At 34.7% G+C, this 26,242-nt stretch overlaps 1 protein-coding gene across 1 annotated transcript in view; it reads left to right on the forward strand.

Annotated features, from left to right (window-relative positions):
• LOC145312959 (uncharacterized) overlaps window positions 1-26,242 on the forward strand; it is a 134,285-nt gene that overhangs the window by 13,171 nt on the left and 94,872 nt on the right. The window contains exons 4-5 of the mRNA XM_080152171.1: window positions 22,111-22,218; window positions 23,117-23,172. Of these exons, the coding sequence (XP_080008297.1) occupies window positions 22,111-22,218; window positions 23,117-23,172 (164 nt within the window). The remainder of the gene's footprint in view (window positions 1-22,110; window positions 22,219-23,116; window positions 23,173-26,242) is intronic.

Consider the following 26,242-nt stretch of genomic DNA (forward strand, 5'->3'; position numbering starts at 1 on the left):
TTTTTGAGGGGGGAAGGTATAGATAATTATTAACGTACAGACAAAATTAAATTGTAAAGTAGCTTCGATTGCAAAGTGAAATTAATATTTTCCTGATAACTAAGTTTATTCACGGAAACAGTTTATAGTAACAATTAGTTACAGAATATTTCTAATAATTATTTCGTGGCAAACTGCCAAATAAAGATAAAAAGGAACCCGCCTTTTATTTTCACACTAGTATTTAATTTCACACATTTCCATATTTTCTCCCTAAAACAGGAAGAAAGGGATATTTCCAAGTTCTTAAAAAAGTTCGTGGTAGACAAAGCAGTGTTAACGAACACTACACTCCAGCACCATGACCGATAATGCCAAGAAAGGGGATAATGATAAAACCAAAAATCCGCCGCCTCCGCCGCCTCCGGCCGTCCCTGGTACCTCGCAGCAGCAGTCTGACCCGCTTTCCCCTGAAAAAATCAAAGAACTCATAACGGAAGCGTTAAATGTTAAGTTAAACGAATACTCGTCACATTATAGAGATATAATAAAACAAGAATCCGAGATTATGAAGCTCGAAATAGAAACAAAATGGGCAGGGTTTAAGGACACGGAATCACATCGCAGATTATTAGCCGACACCGACATCTTAGATCTAAAACGTAGAGTATCAAAACTCCCAGCGGACGGAAATCTTGGCCCATTGTTTGCGGAAAAAACGTTAAACGAAAGTCTTAACACGACTCATTTTAACACCATAGGTGATGATTCAATTAATGCCACTTTTTATGACCGGCTATCGGTCCAGCAAAAGATAAACGTGATCGAATGGGTTGCCAAGGATAGAATTACAGCCCCAGGTTGTATGGCCTATTCAATTGTAGGCTTTATAGGTCCGGCGGATAATGACAATTGGATGAATGTAAGAGAAACTTCTCTAACGGAATATGAAAAAACCTTATTAGAAAGGTTTCCCTTTATCCCTGATAGGATTAAGTCGTTAGAGCCCCTCCGTAGACCTACACGGTCTGCACCCAATGTAGCAACAAGACCCTCTACAAGAAACACACCAAACACAGGCACATCCGCGACGGCAACAACTAGCGCCGCCGACGATGATTTTATTAAAGAATGCTTTATTAAAGGACAAAAATGGGATTCCGATTTTGCGAGGGATGCCCCTAGGTGGGACGGCAGGGCCGACTTTGATAATTTCTTTTCTAATCTGTGGAGGGTTGCAAAGACATACAGAATCTGTGACCCAATCCTTTTTAAGGATATTTTATACCAGCGAATTTATAAATCGAGAGGGGAACGATTAGGAGACCTAATTACGCCTGAAAGAAATCAGGCCTTATCTGCCTTAAGTTATTACCTGATGATTAGGAGGCTGGTCACTCCTTTTTCGGATCCAGAAGTAGCCTCGCAGTACTTCTACAACCTAAAACAGGAGACTAATCAACCCCTTGACACCTATTTTGAAAACAAACTTAGGGTGTTCAAACTCATGAATCCTGGCCTCATACCTAAAAAGAAGTGGAAAGAATTCTATCTTAACGTTAGCAAAAATCTGCTGTATACCAACCTTGCCATGGACATGGCCAATTACGTTGAGAGTATGCAATTTTTGGACGATTACAACGCTTACTTAAATAAACTTATTAAAGTGTTCACGAAGCTGGAATTAAGTTGATATATGTCACTGATTAATGTTTTTTAAGATTACTTTTTTGAGAATTAAGTCTTAAATACTTCCCATTTAAAAATTAATCAAACTTTAAAAAAACGAATTTATTCCCTTGAAAACATCGTTGTATTTTGTGTTTTATTATACATATCTAAAAACCTATCAAAATCGACAAATAACAATCTTTTAGTTGAAGTTTACTTGCAAATTTATAGTAAAATAAAAGCTTTTGTTACATACCGTATTAAACTAACCAAAAAATGTTGAAATTGTTATCTACGGATAGATTTAAAATTTTCTTCCGATGGTCACAGAAATAAAGCCATATATGGTAATGAATATCACTGATAATGGTACCTGGATTTTCATTTTTTCCTTTATTTAAAAATTTATATGAATATCTAATTCTACATATCTACATGGCTTTAGATATGTGACGTTAAAAATCAGTTAATTGCTTTGTATATGTATGATAAAATGTAATATAACCATTGAACAGGATACATACAGGCAATTGATAATATTATAATTGAAACTATAAAATTAAGCTATTCTCGGGACCATCAATAATGTATCATCTTAATTAACGCCTATCTCAAAAAATGCTTATCTCAGAAAATGCTTTTCTAAAAACATTTTAAAAAGCAAAGCATTGTTTTATATTTAGCAATCAATATATTAATAAGAATATATTTTAATATCATTAATATGACTTAATTATATTCATTTTGTATAAAGACACATTCATTTATTAAAAATTGTTAAGATAAAGTCCAAGCTTTTTAGCTCTAACTAGTGGCTACGCCCCTAGAGGCCTCTAATGGTACTTTAAATGTTTTTTTTTATATTTAAAATATGTCTATGTTGCGTTTGACATTTATGTTTCATTGAATGCTCTTTGTTAAATCAAGAAACATAATTTTTTTGTTTTCTTGTGATTTCTCTTAGGAAGGTGGTGGTACCCTCCCCCAAAATAGTTACAAATCTTTCCGGGACCTATGAGAATCTACCATGTTAAGAAGAACCTGATTGCAGCGAGATCCTTTGGCACAAATATACAGACACACAAACATCCTGCTACTAATAAAGTAACAGGATGTTTGTCTGTGTGTTTGTACTCTCTTTTGGAATCATACTGCAGAGCTAAAAATACGAATAGGCCCCCACATAATTGGGGGATTTTAAAGTTTTATTATCAATTGAGAAAGTTTTTACAGATATTAAGGTTATAGGGCGTTATAGGAGCCTTTAATGGGAGGAGTAAAAATATTAAATGCTGGCATTGTAATATCCCTGGCCATGTAGTGCAGAATTGCAACAAAAAGAAAGCTGGGGAGCCCCCACATCCTGAGTCCCGCTTTGGTAAAACACGGAGTAAATTCACACCACCTAGAAAAGCTCCAGGTAATAGTAATAAAATACCTGAGCAGTATGCACGTAAAACTATCAACCAAATGGATCAGGAAGCCAGCGAGGAATCTGAAATAGATAAATATGTACAAGCGATTGTTAAAAATCACGTCCATTAGATGTAAAAAATAAGTGGATATATGCGATATTAATTGTCCCTATCCCAGAAAATAAAAATTTGCTGAATGAATTTCATATTTTGATATGAAAGATAAACAAAATATCCCATGTCAAGCTAAACTTGCAAATTCCTTAATATCAAATATCCCTTGCCAAGCAATGCTTTGGCGCGAAAAAATAAAACAAATTGTTATTATTAAGTCTGACTAAGCAACACAAAATAAACTCCTTCCCCTCCTTTCCCTATCCAAATGTAGCTGATACAGGAAATTGGGGGAAATAGGGAGGTAACCTGAGGAGCATTTCACATGCACTTAATATTTCTATTTTTTTAAAATTTAATAGTCTTTATAAAGAAGCCAACAAGTGAATACCTATTTTCTATTTAGTAGTATTTATTTTTAATATCGCATGATCTATCTAAAATGTAAATATCGTATATTTAGAGTGTATATATATAAGAATCTAAAACATTCTAGTTCAATTTATAACCGCTAGGGGACCTTAAGCGAATTATCTGTATATAAACAATGATTTCTGAGTTAAATCCTCAGTATCAATTTTATCTGAGAGTTGCACACTTATAGTCTCTGATTTTTGTAGCTGAAATATTTCAGCAATTATGTATAATAACTTATTCATATGGATAAATATTATTGCATTTTGTACAGTGACAATAATAGAACTATATTTAATTTATTATGTATCCGAAAGATGTCGCCTAGAATGCTATCGCGGTCCATATAAGTAAATAATAAGAAGGGGGGGGGGTCTACTGGAAAATCTGTATAAATACGAGCGAATTTCCAAATCTAATTCAGTTGTTCAGGAAGATTTTTAATTATCTTTTCCTCTCTGATTTTTTGAGCTGCAATCAAGCAGCAGTTAAAAATTAAAAACTTTAATCACTTAAAACGTGATTAATAAAATCTTAAAACATTTTGATTAAATTATTTTCCGCTAGGATTACTAGCAGAATAAAATAAATTTAGTTCTATTAGCTTCCGCTAGGATTACCAGCGGAATAAAAAGTCTATATAAAAGTGAATGCATATTATTAATCAAGGCCAGTTACTATCAAAGCAGTTACTACAAACCACTTCTTATTTTTGAAGCTGACTTCAGCATTAATTATACTTTAGTAAATATATAAACTTGTTCTACCCCATAGGTGGAAAAATTAAGTATAAATACTAACAATATCGGAATAATAAATCAGTCATCATTGACCCTCTTTATTATATTAGTCATATCTAATATTTTTTGAGCTGTAATTCAGCGCTAACTTTATATTATTTGATATTGTGAATCAAATACTAACTAGTAAAACTATATTTTGTATAAATACAGATATAAGTCAAAAAATAAGTCAGTCTGTTTTTAATGTCTTGTTAGTTGCAAGCTGAACACTTATTTTTAAGCTACTTTGTAGCCTTTCAATCTTTCGAAACTTTTTAGTTCAATTTTATTCCGATAGGTTTTTATCATATATCCAAGTATATAAATAAGTACCCGTATTAAAGTTTAGTAGTCTCTTTAGAACTATCAACATTCTCATGCTTATTAAGAAATTTCTGGAGCTGAAAAGCGCTTAATAAAAACTTAATGAAACCCAGAAAGTTATATAAAATTATTTTAACAATTAACCATATTGTTAAAACATTTCATTATTTAAAAAGATTCGACAGACAACTATACCTGGAACACAGGAAATCTCTGTGTGAGGATTACCATCGTCTAACCGCTGAGGTGGGGATCTTGGAAAATATGCATCTTAGGCTTCGACTAAAAATATAATTTATTTTATAATGCCTATCTGTGCAAAACTAAAAGTTCTTAATCCCGTGGGGGGGGAATTCCTGCAACACGCTTTAGTGGATACAGGAAACAACTTTAGGTCCCTTATTTCTAAAGAAATCTTAGATGATAATAAAATCACATTCACCCCTGCCAATCTTAGCGCTCTGTCTGTAGATTTAAAACCAGTAAATATCATAGGACACGTAAGTTTAAAATTCAGCTTTGATGGGTCAGATAAAATATTCGAAGAAACGTTTTACATCCCTGAAACGACGTCTAAAATTATAAATCTAGGATATGAATTTCTCAAAGTTAATCGAATTAATTTGTTACTAGATAAGTTGTCCTTCGAGCTCCCCACTGGCGAGCAAATCCCAATAGAAAATTCGACAATTAACATAGTTGAAGAAAGTAAAAACATACCCTTGATTCCTACAAATAATGTTCATACGGAACAAAACTCCCTTATCCCAGGAATAAATTGGAGTAACCAGGGGGGGACTGGGACATTAAAACAAAATAAAACATGCGTAAAATTAGCAAAGAAAACAACATTCTTGCCGGGGGGGAATACAACGGTGATAACAATACCTATCCATCAAAAAAATAGGAAGCTGTATATATCCCCAAATAATTCTAAAATGACAAGCCATAACGGCTTGATGCTTATGGAGGGTATTTATAATGTAAATGAGAAGGGAGAATGTTGGGTAAATTTTGTCAATTTAGCAGGAAAAAATATTACCTTATTGAATAACGTTAAAGTTGGATATTGCTTTGAATTTGAATCAGATTCCCCAAATTCCTGCAATAAAAATATTAATCAAATAAATGAATTGTCAGGAACTACACTTCTTAAAAGAATTAAATTCATTAAAGAAAAATTAGACTTAGAAAATAGTGATCTTATCAAAAATAACCCAGGGATGAAGGAAAAGGTAGTAAAATTATGCCTTGATCATTTCGATATATTTTCGGTTGACGATGCCGATATCGGTAACTGCGATCTCTTACAGTATAAAATAGACTTGATCCCCGGGGCTTAACCTATTAAGGCTAGAAACATTCAATTAAACCCATTATACGAAGCCAAATTAAAAGAACAAATTGAAAACTGGCTAAGGGGGGGCGTCATTGAGGAGGGCTACAGCGAGTGGTCCTCCCCAATCTTTGCGGTAAAGAAAAAACCAACGGCTGGGGGGGAAGGCAAACTTAGGTTCGTTATCGATTTTCGTGCGCTTAATAGTGTAACACGAAAAATTAATTGGCCCCTTCCCTTGATTTCTAGTAATTTAGAAAAATTAGGCACTGGCAATGTATTTACCACCCTCGACTTGACTAGCGCATTCCATGCGCTAGCCATTTCGGAGGAAAGTAAACACTTGACAGCGTTCACAGCCCTTAACAGGCAGTATCTTTTCAAGAAACTGCCGTTCGGACTGTGTAACGCGCCAAGTGTTTTCTGCCATTTGATGGACAGAGTCCTAACCCTTATCCCCGGCTTATACGAATTTATAATTTCTTACCTTGATGATCTTATTATATTCTCAAAGAATGTTGAGGAACATCTGAAGCATCTCAGAAAACTCTTCGGAGTCCTAAAAATAGCAAAACTTAAGTTAAATCTAGCCAAATGTAAATTTTTCACATCCGAATGTACATATTTAGGTCATATAGTCAGTTCCCAAGGACTTAAAATGAACCCCGAATATTTAGAACAAATTAAAAATTGGAGCAGGCCCAGGACAGGCAAGGAACTCCAGCGTTTCCTGGGCTTCTCCAATTATTATAGGGCCTATTTCCCATCCTATGCAAAAAATTCTTGTACCCTAGATGAACACAGAAACGATAAAGTTATCGAATGGACCGATTCCCTATCAAAAGATTGGGAAAATTTCATAAATATGTTCTCAAATTCTATAAGTAAAGGCTATCCCCAGTGGGATAATCCTAACCCCTTTATAGTAGATGTAGATTTTTCTACAAGTTATTTCGCTGGAATTCTCAGCCAAAACCAGGGGGGGGAAGAAAGAATTATTGGAATATGTTCCAAAAAATGTAACGGGGCAGAGAAAAATTATCCAAGTTATAAAGGCGAATTAGCATGTCTAGTATTTGTTCTTAAAACCTTTCTTCATTATTTAAGATTTAGAAACTTTATTGTACGTACAGATTCGATTTCCTTAGTTCATTACAAAAAATGGCAAAAAGGAACAATAAATGGTGTAACTCTGAGATGGATTTTCTTTATCCAAAGTTTTGACTTTACAGTAATTCATAGGAAGGGTAGGGACCATTGCAATGCCGACAATCTATCTAGAGGGCAATTTTTATGCAAAGAACATAAGGAAACCGATTGTGAAAAATGTACTAGCTCATTTACCTTGGATCCTTACGAACAGGATTGCCCCTACCAAGACCAGATTTTTGAGTTACATGCGGCTTCGGAAGTCGGTGTGCACAATGTTTGGCAATCTGAAACACAAAAAGATCAAGTATTATCTGACATTCGTAGGTGGATATTCGAAAAAAAGAAGTTGTCGAGTTTTGAAAAAGCTGAACTAACCGGCCGGAAAGAGGTCCTTTTTAAATTAATAGAACATTTATACGTTATGGAAGGACTTCTAATATTTAGACAACCTCTTAGCAATGGAACATTCATTGAAAGACCCGTCGTACCCATTGGATTATATAATAAAGTTTTTGAATTAGCACATAATAATATTATAGGTCACAAGGGGGTTAACGAAACAATACGCAAGATAAATGAAAGATTCTTCCTTATAGGAATTAATAAGTTTGTTGAATCACGCATCAAAAATTGTATCACCTGCCTAAGAAAAATAGGACAGGTACCTAAACATAAACAACCTATCACCCATTCAGCCATTAGTCACGAGATTTTTGGCCAGGTATCAGTAGACCTTATCGGTCCTTTAACCCCTAACTATTTCCAAGGACAACATGTCCGCTACATATTTATCCTAGTTGACCTATTCTCTAGGTACATAATCGCCCACCCCATCAAGGACGCCACCGTGGAAAGCACGGTGAAGGTCATCCTCGAACAGGTGGTACCCACCTACGGCTTATTTCGGTCATTGAGGAGTGACAGGGGAACAAATTTTACTGGGGAAGTTTTCAAAAAAGTTATGGATGAACTAGGTATCGAAACTAAACTTATTCCCCCAAGAAACCCTAATAGTAACCCATGTGAAAGGCATAATCAAAGCATTTATGCAGGTCTAAGATCTGATGACCGATTCGAAAGTAAAGACTGGGCAAGAAAATTAGCTTTGACCACTTTTGTAATTAACTCTAGTACGTCTAGAAGAACGGGGTATACGCCATATTACCTTATGTTCGGCAGACAACCAACTCTCAATCTCGATTTCTTTTCTCCAATCCTGCAGAAAAGGCAAGACATTGATTGCAGGTCTTACTTAAACTACCTAAAAAATTTGGAAGAAATTATTGCACAGGTTTCCAAAAAATCTAAAATCTATTTAGAGTTTCAAAATAAATCTAGAAAGGCTTCATCTCCCCTTTTCGTTAACGACGTATGCTTTGCTTTTTTTAACCTAGTCAAGATAGGGGTCAGTAAAAAATTGCAATCTTTCTATGGGGGTCCTTTTATTGTAACAAAAAAATTCTCAGAGGCCCTTTTTGAACTCAGTCCCTTTGGATCAAATCCAATAAAAACTAACCAAGTTGTTAGTAGAGATAAAATACGAAAAATAGATTCTAAAGTAGAATTATTGGGGGAAACACTTTCCTTTAACGTCTTTCCAATTGAGGAAATTGTCCCGTCTGAGGAAATAACCTTGACCATAGATAATACCGGGCAAACCGAAATAAACGATAATAAAGGTATGGAAAATGACGATTTTACCTACCTAGATAACGATGGTGACGATTTTATAGAAGAAAACCCTGAAACTAGTCAGGACTTACCCCAGGGGGAGGTGGATTGTGATGGGGGAGGGGATATAATGGAAAAAAACTCACCATTTGAGCCACAGCCCAAAGACCAAGAACCCCCTGGCGCAGATCGGTCATCCGGTCCTAACATCCACGTCGAAAATAGTTTCTTGGAAGAAACCGTCCCGTCCGAGGCTTCTTTCTTCGCACAAAGACCCAAACAATCCAGCCCTGAAAAGGTTATTAATGTTAACAAACAAAGCATAGTACCCAAGTATATATTAGAAGAAGAAAGAAAAACTAGGTCACAAGGGGGGGATAACCGCATACATGTCCAAATCGGACTGCATAACCCAATTAAAAGGAAGAAATAAAATGTATATAAAATGTATAATTATATAAAACCAAGGTGGCAAATGTATATAGCTTAATCTACGTATGTATAATAACGAAAATAAACAAAAAATATATGTTAAAACTAACTAATTAACATATTTCAGAGAAAAACAAGAAGCATAAAAATAAAATGCAGCATCATTTGGCAAAGGCACCAGGAGCTCGAGGTAAATTTATTTTGGGATTCTTGGGGCTTTTTATTATTTCGGCAAAATCAAATGCGTCCGAAATAATACAAATAGATGCGACTCAATGTGTAGCAAACGAAAATCCGCGTTTGAAAATCTCTGAATGTGCTGCGTTTCTTAATATTACCAATATTGAACAAAAACAATTTCACCTACTTCAAAAGGTTGAAAGAAAAATTATACCTGGAATTCGTTGCCACCTCCGAACCAGTACTCATTACTGGTATTGTGGCAGATATAGCCACATCCACCTCGCTGCTCCAGCACTCGTGGAGATACCGAGCCTCGTAACTTATGAAGACTGTTACACCATGTCCAAAACTAAAATATTTAACTTTGAAGGAAAATCAGTCTCAGTGTATGAACACCAGATGTCATACACGCGTTTCCTGGTAAACGGGACGCTTACTTACCCCAACGACCTCCTTAACGGCATCGACCCCGCCTGCGAGGGAAACGGCGTAACCATTAACGGCATTTTTATCCCTGGGACATTTGAGGAAAAACAAATAGGGGTCCAGGCTGAGCCTGTTGAATTATTACAAACAAAAGCGGGCTGTTACCTGGGCAGTCACTGGGTGGGAAACAATTGTTTAGATCACAATCTTAGAATAGGCTACGATAGAATTATCTCAGATGATAAATCTGATAACGCACAAAAATTCACTTCTCCTTGGCGAACGGTAGACATCTTTAATATTTCATTGTTTACATTTGAAGGAGAACAGGGTGCCCAAAAATATCTAGTGATCGATCCCCAAATTACGCTAGCGCTAGAACTTAAAGATAAAAAACATTTTGAAAATCTAATTCCCGAATTATCTTATTACAAAACTAATATTGATAACTTAATGGTATGGTTCACAAACTCTGTAAAACCATATTTCCCACTTTTAAACGCTAAGGAAAAGGATGACATGTTACCACTAGAGATTTTCTATTCCTACCAACAATATAGTAAATTAATTGTCCCCGAAACTCGCTGTTTACAGAACCATTTTCTGTCTAAAAGTAGTATTCAGACTCATCGTAAAAAACTAGTTAGGGCGCTCGGTGAACTGGATTTAGTAATACAGTGCGATAGTCTTAAAATCAATGTTTCTTTGGGAGAAAATTTACCCTGTTTTGTGGATCATTTCTCGGTTTCAATCAATAATAAGACTATGGGAATATCACCATTTTCACGCAGATTGGTTAACACCACCCATTTAACTCCGACTAAATGCTCCGAAAATCCAATTTTCTTACATTTGTACCAAGGAAAATTCCTTGGGAATCAAGGGCAGGGTATGCAAATATTAAATGTAAACCAATATCTTATGGATAAACCGATTAGCCTATTTCTTTATCATTCTTGGCAAAGCCTAGAAAAAACTAATTTCTCAGAAAGTGCCGAGGAATTATACCTCAGCCAACTTGCTGCAGACTCCAATAATTTTGAAGTAAAAATAACTGACTCCTGGTTTATTCAAACGTATCATAAGGTGGTTGATTTTCTATCTAGTACTTGGTATCATATAGTGCTTGTAGTAGCAGCCATCCTTACAGGAATAGGGTCGTTATTATGCGTCGCTTTTATCATTTATATATTAGCCTGCACCAAAATTCACGCGTACAAAGAAGGAGGTACGAGTGAAACACACGAATTGCGGGATTTTACAAATAATGGGGAAAACTAATCTCCAAAAAACGGACGACCTGTAAACAGACATATATACCTATAAGATTGTCGTCCCTAAAGGTCGTCTTTGTAAAAATATTTCCTTATTCGGTATAAGGAATTAATGACCCCTAATTTTAAGATTATTATTTTTATTTTAGGATATCCCAGGCGGAATTTTTCAAGGGGTTTCCACCACTCCCATGGGGCCGGTCACTCTTCATACCGTCGAGAATATGAAGAGGCACCCTTCTACAATGAAGAAGACTATTATTACGACAGCAATCATGGCTATCCCCAGGGCGGCCCTGAGGAAGCCTACTATGAACCTGACGAGAACAGGTATCAGCCGCGAGTAAAACCGCCACGCAACCCTGAAAACCTCAGTGAACTTCAATGCGTCTCAAGATCGATCCACGTCTACCGCACCGCGAGAAAAGATGTTCCAAAGGAACTCCTTGAATTGCAAGAAAAATTGCAGCAGGCTAAAAATTTAGAGGCCAACGAATATCCCGATAAAGTCAGGCCTAGGGCCAGGCCTCTAATGGAACAAAATAGGGGAGGGGAACCGCAAAAAAATCGGGTGGAATCGCCACCAAAACGTAGTGCCTCACCTGAACTGGAGGTAGTCGCCGTAAAATCAGCCCCAAAAGCGGTAGAAAAACGTCCGCCAACACCAACAGGCAGCGGCGGCCCAGCAGCCAAGAAGGCTAAGGTGGAAACTCAACCGCCTCCATTACCCCCTAAAAAGAAAGAGACATTAGCAGAAAGCAAAATTGAGCCTAAGGCTTTTTGGGTGACTGCTGAGGAATGGAAAAAAGTCCTATCCTCCACTGTAAAAGAAGCAATGGAGGAAGCTCTTCTCCCCTTCCAGAGAAGCCTGGAATCTAAAATTGCTAGCAATGCTTCATTCGTTGAGAAAGCATATATACAACATGGCAAGCGCCTTATTGAAATTTCCGCAGAATTACTGCGGAACCGCAAAACTTTGCGCGAAAAAATTCGCACTGTTTCTGAGGACTCGACCGTTGAGTTAAAATCACGAATGACCACGGTTATTGAGGCCACTAGTCGATTGTTGGACCAAAACTCTGACAGGGTAATTAAATATATTAATACTCGTTGTAATATTATGAATGTACCTGGGCAGAATGTGGCGACCATAGAGGCATCCCTTCCCGCTGAGGACGTATCCCGGCCAGATGATGATGGAGTTGAGCTGGTTTCTCACTATGGCGGTTCTGAGTGCTCTGATGAGTACAGGCCCACCGATAGAGAAGGCAATCCCGAGGTCCTGGATCCTGCAGAGGAAAACAGTGACACAGAGCTCGATGCTCAAATCAGTGAGCTCTTTCCATCTGGAATTGATCTGCCTGTTAATCCGCAGGCTGGCGCTGCCTCTGAAGATCCAGTGGCCACGGCTCCCTGTGAGGGCGTGTTGGCCCTCCAGAATGCTGTTGCTCCAGAGCTTCCAGCAGCTCCAGAAGATCCTACTTCCTCAGAACCCAATCCTGTTGATATCGTAAAGAGGGCTATGGCCGCAATCGAAGAACCTGCGAGTACAACAGCAACCCGCAGAAGCAGGCGTGCAGGTCAACTGTGAGGGAATATTTCATATTCCCTCAGAAGGGGGCGAGTGTGGTATTCACCATCCAAGTTTATGTATCTCCATCCCTGTCCACATTCCTATACTTCTCTGGCTGAGTCAGACCTCCACTTGTAATCGCCACTATACTCCATCCTGCTGTGTTGAGGGCCAGTTGATTTTATGCAGGCCTTGTGAGAACATCTCTCCATCAGCTTGCACTTGGTAGACTGTATACCTATATGCTAGGTTGTCGACAGTCTTAGTCCTATATTCCTGTGCACGTGGTTTTCTGTCCTTTACAGAAAACGAGACGTCCAAGCCTTTAATTGATATCATATTAAATATATCCTATAATAATAATCCCATTAATCTGCCTATTCTAACCAGTTTAATTGCTTAATAAATATTGTATTTTTTAGAAATACCTTTGTTATATTATTGATATTTAATTGTATCGAAGCTACTCTATACTCGTATTCCGGTCTGTCCGTACATCCCCTCATACGTCACTAAGTACGTGATATGACAAGTACAGATTAATTGTTAATAATTCGTTTTATAATAAACAAGACCGAAAACGGTCATAACACGGAAAGATTAAATATAAAACAATTATATTATACATATGCCCAGTAATTAATTGTACACCTTCTACAAATGAACATTCATAATGGTTACAAATAAAGAAAAGACAGTTTAAAAACAAAGAGGGTAAACAAATATAGACCCATTAAAATATGAAGAAAATCAAGTAAATAACTACAGATATACAGGGTGCGTCACTTAAATCGGGACATTTTGTAATTTTTAAAGAAATGAACATAAAATCGTCAATTTTAAAGATTTTATTGAATTTTAAAAACTGTGAAGCAAAATAGGTATATGACTAGTAGATTATTCAATAAAATCGCCGCCAGCCTCAATCACCGTCTCTACCCGCCTCCTCAACCGCCGGCAGGTCCAGGTTAAAATGTACCTGTCCAAGCTGGCGTAGTTCTCCTTGATAGTGGCAATGAGGGAGGTCTTTGTGGTATGGGCACGTCTATTGGTGCATGCTTTAAAGTAGCCCTAGGCCCAAAGTCCAGTGAATTAAGATCGGGCTACTGGGAGGCCACATTTCCTTAGGATCATGAGTAACCGCCAAATTGACAAAATCCATGTTTTTGCTCTCTTTTGGGTATGATTTAGCTACAGTGGACTTTAAGTACTCAAAATGCGTGTCTCGATGAGCTTATGACACACAAAAAATTTTGGGTCAAATTTCCAACTCCTTTCCTTTCGGGCCCTACTGTTTGTGATTTCTTAAGGCTCAAAATCTTGAAAAATCGACCTCATTTCGGCTAGGATTGAGCTAAAATGGATTTAAACACGGCAAAATGTGTGTCTCAATGAGCCTAAGACACCCACAAAATTTGGGGTCACGATTCCAACTCCTTCCCTGTCAGACCCTAAGTTTTATGATTTTGCGCACTTAACCACCGGCGCATTTGGAATCTGCCTTGTTGAACATATACGCGTCCAGCTCGGTGTACACGTCCATCTTCGTCCAAAGATTTTTTTGTGCTAAAAGGTCATTACCTAAGCTTTCTATAGTGGGGTCAAACGTCCTGATTGGTCAAGTAGTTTTTGCGCTATGGCCGTTTAAAAAATGTCCCGATTTATGTGACGCACCCTGTATATATTCAACCGTAACATAGTGAGGGAGATTAAGCTTTATAGAATACAGGTTGTATGTTAAAATTGCGCATTGTGCATTATGAATCGGTACATTCTTAGAGGTTTGTGCTTGTTCTTTCTTCACCTAAAGCTCAGTTGCTTGCATTTGGGGGGTTGTCAATTTTCTCCAATGGACCTATCTCTGATGTACAGTAGGACAGACAAATGATATTAAATGTTATTTATCTGAAGAGCTCAAAATCAGATCAAATATTAAAGGAAGAATCGCACATAAACATGTGAATATTAATACCCAACCTCTTTTTTTTTCAATCATGGTATAGACCTTTAAAGATTCAAATGAAAAATTTTTCCAGCCTGGGTTTGAAACCAATTAATCCGGTTCTCAGCCATACTGAAAAATCATGTATAGCATCGTATTACATAAAATTTTCCACAATTCATAAAATAAAGATAATTGAATTAAACCATGTTTTAGCCCGGACCTTCGTTTTAATATCTGCGGAAAGCTGTCTATAATACGATGCTATAAATAACTAATACAATAAACAAAATTTGGGGAAAAAAGTACAGTAAAATGTAACAAAGAAAATTTGTCATCTAACATTTATCGGACTTTGAGATATATATATATATCCAGCTTTTTTGAAAGGAGGGGGGGGGGGAGTTTCACTAAGTTATAAAAGGATTTTTGATAAATAATATCTGATATTACACAAAATATCTCTTTTTGTTCTTAGCTGCTGTTATTTGATGTTTACTTATAATTTTTCCTTGTTCTCTGTCTGGACTATACAAGTATTGAATCTAATATTATTAGTATAGCATAGCTACTCTATATCTAGGATATGTCTGTATGTCCTTGTTCTCTGTCTGGACTATACGAGTATTGAATCTAATATTATTAGTATAGCATAGCTACTCTATAACTAGGATATGTCTGTATGTCCTTGTTCTCTGTTTAGACTATACGAGTATTGAATCTAATATTATTAGTATAGCATAGCTACTCTATAACTAGGATATGTCTGTATGTCCTTGTTCTCTGTTTAGACTATACGAGTATTGAATCTAATATTATTAGTATAGCATAGCTACTCTATATCTAGGATATGTCTGTATGTCCTTGTTCTCTGTCTGGACTATACGAGTATTGAATCTAATATTATTAGTATAGCATAGCTACTCTATAACTATGATATGTCTGTATGTCCTTGTTCTCTGTTTAGACTATACGAGTATTGAATCTAATATTATTAGTATAGCATAGCTACTCTATAACTAGGATATGTCTGTATGTCCTTGTTCTCTGTCTGGACTATACGAGTATTGAATCTAATATTATTAGTATAGCATAGCTACTCTATAACTAGGATATGTCTGTATGTCCTTGTTCTCTGTTTAGACTATACGAGTATTGAATCTAATATTATTAGTATAGCATAGCTACTCTATATCTAGGATATGTCTGTATGTCCTTGTTTTCTGTCTGGACTATACGAGTATTGAATCTAATATTATTAGTATAGCATAGCTACTCTATAACTAGGATATGTCTGTATGTCCTTGTTCTCTGTTTAGACTATACGAGTATTGAATCTAATATTATTAGTATAGCATAGCTACTCTATATCTAGGATATGTCTGTATGTCCTTGTTCTCTGTCAGGACTATACGAGTATTGAATCTAATATTATTTGCAGAGCTACTCTATAATTAGGATTTCCAATGCAATAAATTCTTATCAATCTTATGCTACAAAGATAAACTTCAAGTTGACTTAATTCTTCATTCATTCATGTACATACCCAATGTTGTTAAACAAATTTACTCACTCTGAAAAATAAAATCCCTGTTTGAAAAGTTTGGAGAATGCAATTATTAGCCAGCTAAACAAACTTTAATAAAAGTACCCAAAGTTTTTAAACAAACGAATGGGAGAGCATGTTAATAAAACTTTGGGTACCAGTGTAATTTAGAAACCAATGTCCCCATCCCCCCCTAAAAATACAAAACTTTCTGCGTAGCTGCGCTGCTTTCAACAAATATCTTCTTGCTTATAGAACAAATATATATTATTTGTTAGATATTAATAATATGTTTCATATTGCGTCTTATTTTATTATTACACCGTCGCTTACGAAAGTCTGTTTATTACACTAGTCTTAAATTTTTTATAACAACGTTTTCTTATTCCTTAATAAATTAGGAGACTTTGATTAAATTTTGATTGTATGATTCATTTAGTTGAGAGTCCAAACGTCTCAACCACTGATTTTAATGTTCAGATGGGTTAATTTTGTGTATCAACATTGGGGATGTACATCAATTTATCAGCCATTGTATTTTACCTTTAGATCCCTAGAATTTCATATGTGTTTAGAAATTTAATCAAAACCATAAAATTGATAATATAAAGGCTGCCCTTGGTCTGAAAGTCTGATCTTTTTTTAAGACAAAGCATTTAAAAATATTTTGCAATTTTTGAAGATTTATTATCCTATCCTATTGAATATTGTAAGGTATGTTGTCCAGGATGGTTTTAGACTATTTCAATATTAATTATAGACATAGGAATGGCGTTAAGCTACTTTTCTACTGTCTCCTTTATACAAGTGTGTTTATGTTTAGAAAGATCTCGTAAATAGTAAGATAAAACATAAAGTATGTATCTTTGAAAATATTAAGGGAAAATGGATACGAAATTGAACAAAATATATGGGAAAAGTTTGCCACAATTTTAGCAATAAAGAAACAAGAACAAATATGTCCATATTGAATAGTAACTTATTCATTTGATTTGTAAACAATACCTTTTTCAATTATTAATGTCAATACATAAGATTTTTACAGAAAGTTAGGGGACTTTGAAACTTTGGGGACTCTTATTAAATCTAGATTGGATGGTATTATCCTCTTAGAATTTTTGTTTTCTTTGAATTTTTTTTATATCTACAGAAGGGATATTCCCCTAACATCCATTGTCTTATCCCTTAAGGTCGACCTTTAGACTCAAGAGTGTATTTTCACGTATGGCTTAGAAAAAGTTAAAATCCGGTGGATTAGAACCGGTTCTCATCCATGCGATAAAACTATGTCTAACATCGTATTATATCCAGTTTTCTACGAATATAAAAATGTACAATCATAAGATTAAAACCCGTTTTTTTAGCCCGTGTCTTCGACATCTCGGGGCTAAAAAACGGCTTTTAATCTTATAAGTGTACATTTTATATCCGCGGAATGCTGTATATAATACGATGCGATATATAACTTTTTTAATACTTGTCTGCCAAAGTTCCGGAGTTGATGAGTAGCTACACCTCTAATGTGAAGACAATACTTATCTAAACAAAAAAGTGAAACATTTATTCGGGGAGGAAGTAAATTACACTGGTACTTAAAGTTTTTATTTGTATTGTTTAAGAATTTTGGGTACTTTTATAAAATCATTATTGGGTATGAACAAATTTATTGCCCAATCTTTTCCATCAATAATTCTAATCTATAGAAAGGGTAATTATGTTTATAATGATTTGGGGTATATTGTCTTATCCCTGCTGATTTTTTTAAAAGCGAAGTTTTTCTATAATTAGGGTCGGTACGTCCGTAAGTCCGTCCGTAACGGATAGTTTTCTTTTGTTAATTTAGGCATGTAAGAGTTGTCCTATCGATTCCAAACTTTGCATGGTGATTCCTGTAGTAGTTAGGTACCATTTAGAAAGCGTAGCAACTCTATATTTATTACCAAAATGTCCGTACGTCAATTTTAAATATGTTGATTTTTTACTTTTTAAACAACAAGTTTTTATGTGATATAATTATCCGATTGATCTGATTTTTGGTAAATTGATTCCTGGGACAAAAAAATACAATATTATAAGCGAAGCAACTCTACAATCAAGTCCTAAGCATATCCATAAACATTATTCTGTATCCAGCAGTTTTTCAACAAATTTACTTACAATTTTGCTTCGACTATTATACATTTGTATTCTGATTATTCAGTTCGGACACTATACAAGTGTTAATGTCCGTTTGTCCTACCGTTTCTGTGCTTTGCTTTTATGGATGTTGTCATCCTTGTCTTCTGTATTTTCTCTCACAAATTATTAACACTTTGGGCTCTTATTTGGGCATCCAACGGAAACAAGGAAAGGGGATCTGGAGAAATATATTTTTGTATCTAACTTTTCCGCCAATATAATTAAAAGAATAACTTTTTTATATATCTGGTGTGTCCTTTCTTTTATACTAGCGGCTACGCCCCTAGAGGCCTCTAGGTGCACTAGAGGAGGGGAGAGTCGAATTTGTTAATCCAATTTATTATTTTAGATTTTAAAGAGAAAGTAAATTTGGGGGGTATTTTTTTCTAGGGGCGATTTCTCTTGGGAGGATGGTGGTACGCTCCCCCAAAATAATTATAAACTTTCCCAGGACCTATGAGAAGCTACCCTGTTAAGGAGAACCAGATCGGTTCAGAGGTTAGCGAGATCCTTCAGTACAAACACACAGACACAAACAGACATCCTGTTTCTTTAGTATAAGGATAATTCTCCGAACTAATAAGCTCAGATTGCAATATAAAAATCGACCTTGGATATTTATATAACAATTAGGTATGAGTTTTGAAACATAGGATCTATCAATTTGACTTTATATTTGATTTCCTATGACAACTAAAGTTACTATTTTTTCGGCTAATACGCATTCAAATTTAGTTTAGACTTTGTGGTCACTTTATAATAGTTATTCCATTTATATTTACTGATGTCGTGGGTATTTTTGTCCATGCTTAAGGCAATGAAAGCAAGCAATCGATCACAAGGACCCTAAAACAATTTTGATCAGTGAAAAAAGTTTTACCCCTGTTTCAATATTTGTATACGAAATATTATTAATTAAATATTAATTATAATGATTAATTAGTATAATTAGAAATTGTGGGGTTGACTAAAAGTTCTAAAGATTGATTTGCAATATTATGGCACTTTAAAATGTTAGAAGTTATATAATACTAGCTGCTATGCCCCTAGAGGCCTCTAAGGGCACTTCAGGAGAGCTACCCTGTAAAGGAGATCCATATCGATTTAGCGGTTAGCGAGATCCTTTGGTACAAACAGACAGACATTCTGTTACTTTATAATAAGGATTGACAAATAAAATAATACTATATGTAGTTTCTTATTCAAATTAAAATTTCAATTTATCATCAAAAACATTTTTATATTCGTAGAAAACTAGATATAATACGATGCTAGACATCGTTTTTTCGTATGGATGAGAACCGGTTCCAATCCACCGGATTAGCATCGGTTCCGAATAAGTACGAGAAAAAAATGTTTTCAATTCATTGTCCTTTCACACTATGATTATATATGAAAATGGATTATTGTAATCTTTAATATAAATAACCAATTTACATAATATTAATATGTAAAATTGCACAGTACGTAGATATTATATAATAGTTTGTGCATATTCCATCCCTGTTTTGTTTGCAGTAGAGGATAGTATGTTCAAATTTATATCCCTTTAAAGACGCACTTTATTGTTTTAGGGAAATTCAAGGTATTCATATAAGATTTAAGTTCTAATAATGAAGCACTCATGTTATAGGATAAAATATTAATAGCTAGTGGCTTTACTCCTAGCATCTTGGTGCTCTGTACTCAAAGAGGTTGTTATGGGCAGAAAAAATGCTTTAAGCCATACCAACTTGATACCAAAGCTACAATAGCCTTAAATCGTCCTAAGACCTTTGCGAAAAACTTAATATAATAGGATACAAATTGGAGTACGTGAAGAAAATCGCTCCAAAAAAAATTCTGACGTCATAATAATGAGGGATGAGGAGAGAAATCCCTTAAAAAGAGATGAATAATCCCTCATTTTTATGACGTCACATGCTGATTTTTTGAGCGACTTTCTTCACGTACAAAATTTGATACTGACTTTTTAAAAAAAAATCTGCTATGTAATCTATAAATCACATCTACCCCTAGAAAAATAAATTAATAAGCTTTTCTAATATTCTTGAATTAAATGGCAAAAAAATAGATATAAATTTAATCCATTTCTGTTATCTGGAACTCTTATTAGTAATTAATCCCTTATAAGAAGGAAATAATACTGAGCTGGATCTTTAAATCATATTAAAGCCAGATAGGGGTGAGCCAACTTTCCACCAATGAGAGCACAGCATTTTATGAAATGCCGCGCTGTAATTTGCTGAAATTCGGCGCACCCCGATCTGGCTCACCACTAAAATGATTTAAGAATCAAGCTCTGAGAATTTTTAAATATAGAATGTTTAGATCCTCTTACACTTATTTGGACCAATAGGAACACAGTACAAAAACAATCTGACCATATTGTTGGTTTAAAATGTACACATTTTAGTACAAAAATGTAGCTATCTTTCATTCTTTAAATGTGTCAGCTTTAAATATTTCTTCATTAATATCATGTTTTAATCTAAGTTCTTTGTATGCTAGAAATTCCTTTTAAAGTTGGACGGAGTAATGTGTCTGAAAGGCTATCTAGAATAATAAATCTATTGTATACTTATTTATCCTGATTAGTAGAATGATTACGCAACAAAACTATTATGATAATGTCTACGATTACATACTTTTTTATAGAAGCAGAAATATAATCTATGATTATGGTTTGGACCCTCTAAAACTGTAATCTACCTTTCCACTTTCCCCTCTCTTGGTGAAGATATCTTCAACGCCGATACGATTTTTGAAATGTAAGATTCCACTTTCCCCTCTCTTGGTGAAGATATCTTCAACGCCGATACGATTTTTGAAATTTAAGATTCCACTTTTGCCTCTCTTGGTGAAGATATCTTCACTAAGAGAGGGGAAAGTGGAAGGGTAGATTACAGTTTTAGAGGGTCCAAACCATAATCATAGATTATATTTCTGCTTCTATAAAAATGGATTCAACTCCCTAACTGTATAACAAAACTATTATGATAATGTCTACGATTACATACTTATGTATAATGTTATTATACTATTATTTATTATTCTTATTATTCCCTCTATAATTGTTTTAGCGGTCAGCTGAATTTGAGTTTCCGATTGTGTACATAGTTTCCTCATCCTATCGCAATATTTACTATAAGCTAAAAAAAACTTAAAACTTCAAAAAAAAAATTATGAAAAATAAAATTCTGGATGTATAATGTATAAATTGTTTACACATTATATCGCTTTTCCCTTTGACCGGAGTAGATAAAATAGGTTTTGCAATATTTGGGTTATCTGCTGTACAACTTCGGAAATTAGGGAAGAAATAGGCAATCAATTTTTAGTAACACTTTCTTATTTGTTGGCTTAATCGTTTTGATACTTTAATTAAATTTTGATTATTAATTTGAAATATCATTGTCAATTCTTTGAACAATATTTTATTCTATTTACAGAAGGCGTAATTTTGTTATAACTATTAGGGATGGATTTTAAAAACTTAAACAATAAACGGTGAAATTTATTACAATATTACTTGTTTATGTTCTATCCTATTTTATAAAGTAGTATGGTTTTTTGTCTGTCCGTTAAGATCCTGCCAACCACTGAACCGATTAAGTTTTCCATTTTAGGGAAGCTTCACAATGGGTCTGGGATGGTTTTAGGCTATTTTTATCATTATTTATATTCTTTTTATTTAGATTTGTGATTCAACTGCTGTTGGTAAATCTGTTATGCTGTTTCCTTCTGCTTCCTCTGGTCCTGGTAGAGACAATCTTTACCAGCGTGCCTGGACAGTGTACCATCAGGTATAGATAGATAGACAGATAGACAGACAGATAGACAGACAGACAGACTGCTTCCTTTGGTCCTGGTGGAGATATTCTTTACCAGCGTGCCTGGACAGTGTACCATCAGGTATAAATAGATAGATAGATAGACAGACAGACTGCTTCCTTTGGTCCTGGTAGAGACAATCTTTACCAGCGTTCCTGGACAGTGTACCATCAGGTATAGATAGATAGATAGATAGACAGACAGATAGACAGACATACAGACAGACTGCTTCCTCTGGTCCTGGTAGAGACATTCTTTACCAGCGTGCCTGGACAGTGTACCATCAGGTATAGATAGATAGATAGATAGATAGATAGATAGATAGATAGATAGATAGATAGATAGATAGATAGATAGATAGATAGATAGATAGATAGATAGATAGATAGATAGATAGATAGATAGATAGATAGATAGATAGATAGATAGATAGATAGATAGATAGATAGATAGATAGATAGATAGATAGATAGATAGATAGATAGATAGATAGATAGATAGATAGATAGATAGATAGATAGATAGATAGATAGATAGATAGATAGATAGATAGATAGATAGATAGATAGATAGATAGATAGATAGATAGATAGATAGATAGATAGATAGATAGATAGATAGATAGATAGATAGATAGATAGATAGATAGATAGATAGATAGATAGATAGATAGATAGATAGATAGATATATAGATAGATAGATAGATAGATAGATAGATAGATAGATAGATAGATAGATAGATGGATAGATAGATAGATAGATAGATAGATAGATAGATAGATAGATAGATAGATAGATAGATAGATAGATAGGTAGATAGATAGATAGATAGATAGATAGACATATAAATATATTATTATCTATTTTAGTGAGAGTTTATCATGTTGGTTATCTTCACTCTCCATTCTATCCACCTTGCTCATAGGTAATATTCACATTATTATTGGTGTTCAAGTGCACTTTCCAAGGCACATTACATCGATTACGCGCATTCTCCGTTAGAAAACAAAAGAATTGGCGCGTCGGAGGCAAAACAATGCGCATCATGCCGCGCTGATCGATTGAGATAGATCCACAGATACATCTTCTAAACTCTAATTATTGGTTGAAAAGTTTAGACACTAACATATAGTTTTTCATTTTACTATCAGTGGGAAGCTGTCAACTATAATATAAAATGATGTAACTAAGTCTATATTAATATTTTATGGAATATTTAGGGTAAGACAAAGTAGGTCATGAAATATAATTACTTATTACTATGTATGTATGTATACTATAATCTGCTAATTTGTTAATTATAAGAGATGTGTGTTTTTTCTTTCTACTTATTTTCTGCAGAGGTTTGAAAAGCGGTCGTTTAATGTTTTGAGGTACATCTTATATCCAGAACTTGTTTATAACTATTTTTTCCTTTGGAGGTCTCCATAAAATTAAGATTGAAATTGAAGGGTTGATCCCCCCCCTTCCCTCTACCTTACTTGCTCTGAGGTGGCCCTAGAGCCGCTGATAATACCATGAAACTGTACCCCAAATTATATTAGAATAACCTTCGTCCAAGTACCTAAGGACTAAGTATTGAAGTGTGGTAGAAAAATAGTCTAAATCAATCCCGAAAATTAGACTTTAAATATAACCCTGAACCATATACGTCCAAGGGGGGGGGGGGTAATGGGGTGATAACCCCCACCTCCAAATGAATTTGGGGGTTCCGTAAGCACCCCCAAAATTTTTATTTTCAAAATTTTACCCCCCCCCCCCCCAAATAAAAAAGCTTGGACGCCCTTGCCCTGAACCATCCCGGGCCCTACGTGAAGCTTCCCTTAAATGGAGAAAAATAATTATTTCTTAACCAAAATACATACATCCTACTACTTTAAAAACAACCAGTAATTTTCTCCAAATAGTTATCTCACAATTCTATGATATAATTCTTTTCCCTAAGGCTTATGAAACAGAGGTAACAAAAGAAATAAAAGCTTTTTACTTCTTAACTATGATGAAATATGGTGTGCCTAGCCTTCTGCACAGATTATTAAATCGTCGGAAGAAATCGCATATTATTTTTAAAAAAAAATGCTATTATTAATTTTTATTGCTATGCTACTTCCTTTAATTATCCTTATAATAAAGTAACAGGATGTTTGTGTGTTTGTATGTTTTTAACGAAGGATCTTGCTAACCGCCTAACCGATCGGGTTCTCCTTAACAGAGTAGATTCTCATATGTCCCGGGAAGGTTTATAACTATTTTGGGGGAGGGTACCACCACCCTCCCTAGAGAATTTTTTTTTTTAATTTCTCGATTTTAGAAAGAGAGTTCAACGAAAAATAAACGTCAAACGCAAAATAGTCATATATAAAATATAAAAAAACACATTGAAAGTGCCACTAGAGGCCTCTAGGGGCGTATCTGCTAGTATTTGTATAATTCACTTTGACTGTCCGTCATTCCATTGCTCGTAACATTCAGGGGCTAATATTCAGTCAATTAATTCCATTTGAAATTGCCGAAAATCAAATATTTTGTTGGAGTAAAGCTGGAGTAAAATTTGGTTTTTTTTTGGTGTAACTGAAAGGGAAGTTGGTAAGAACGGGAGAAAAAAGGGAAGTGGGTTGAGGAGAAATTTTCACTTAGAATTGTTTGTCAGAATCACATTTCCTTTTCCCTGGTAAAGTTATTGGAAGAAAATGTTTATATCGGCTTCTATTCAAGATACTTACATATTTAACAATAAGCAACAAGTATCATTTAGTCCGTCGGAAAAAAAATATTTATTTCTCTCTTTGTTTTTCTTATCTTATGACACCTGAACATTTCCCCCACTTTGTTAGATTTTGGTTGTGTTTCACCATCTATGGATGATGTAATCCTTGTTTTAAAATTTGAGTAAAACACTAGAGGGAGAAAGGGATAAATAACCGTATCTCCCCATCGCAACCGCCTTTTGCACCCTTTTTATTGGGTCATTAAAAATCAACCAATGGTGTCGCTTAAAAAAAACACATTCCCATATAAACAACCCCTTAAATAGTGGATGTAAATATTCATTTATTTCCCGGAGGTAACCATTTATTTCCCCGAGGTAGTCATTTTATTGGAAGATTTTTGAATTTTTATTAATTATTAAAAGAAACTTGATATCAGGGATAAAAATGATCATAGCCGGGAAATAAATGAAAATTAAAAACCAAAATTAAACCACATTTTAGCATAAAAAAAATGAGTTTTTTGTTTAAATGAGAATGATATTCCTGTCCAGTTTTTTGTTTAGGAATGAATATTTCTTACCCGAGGGAATAAATGATGGACCGATAGGTCATCATTTATTCACGAGACAAAAAACTGGACAGGAATATCATTCTCATTTAAACAAAAAACTCATTTTTTTATGCTAAAATGTGGTTTAATTTTCGTGAATAAATGATGACCTATCGGTCCATCATTTATTCCCTCGGGTAAGAAATATTCATTCCTAAACAAAAAACTGGACAGGAATACCCCATTCAAGTAACAGAAAATAATTTAGAAGCAGACGAAAGAGGTCTTTGAAAAAGGAATCAAGATAGTTATCTGTATATACATCTATACTATAGATCTGTTATTTTGAATATAAACATTTATTGATTTGTTAGTGGGTGGAAGTTAATGCACATATGAAAATATATTTTATATATCTGTCTCAACCTCTTTTCGAGGAAGCTTTGTGTTTATCAAGTGCGAAATTAATTCCTTATCATTAATCTAAAACTAAGCGCAAATGTCGTCTTTTTATGGCTTTCCTTTCATAATGTGGCGCGGCATGGATTGTTTGTTTATTTTGATGCGCACGTTCTTACTTTTGAATGAGATATGAGAGTGTGAAGATTTCGGAGAACAAAATTGGGCCTATCATTGGTCTCATAGTGTGTGAACGACCCTAGTATATCAGGGATTTGAAACCATAAGAGCTTCAGGTAGAATTTGTTAATTTGATTAAGAAGAATGGTGTATAG

Source organism: Acartia tonsa, chromosome 3, assembly GCF_053477335.1.
Source record: "Acartia tonsa isolate MP-2025a chromosome 3, ASM5347733v1, whole genome shotgun sequence".
NCBI classification, from domain to species: domain Eukaryota; kingdom Metazoa; phylum Arthropoda; class Copepoda; order Calanoida; family Acartiidae; genus Acartia; species Acartia tonsa.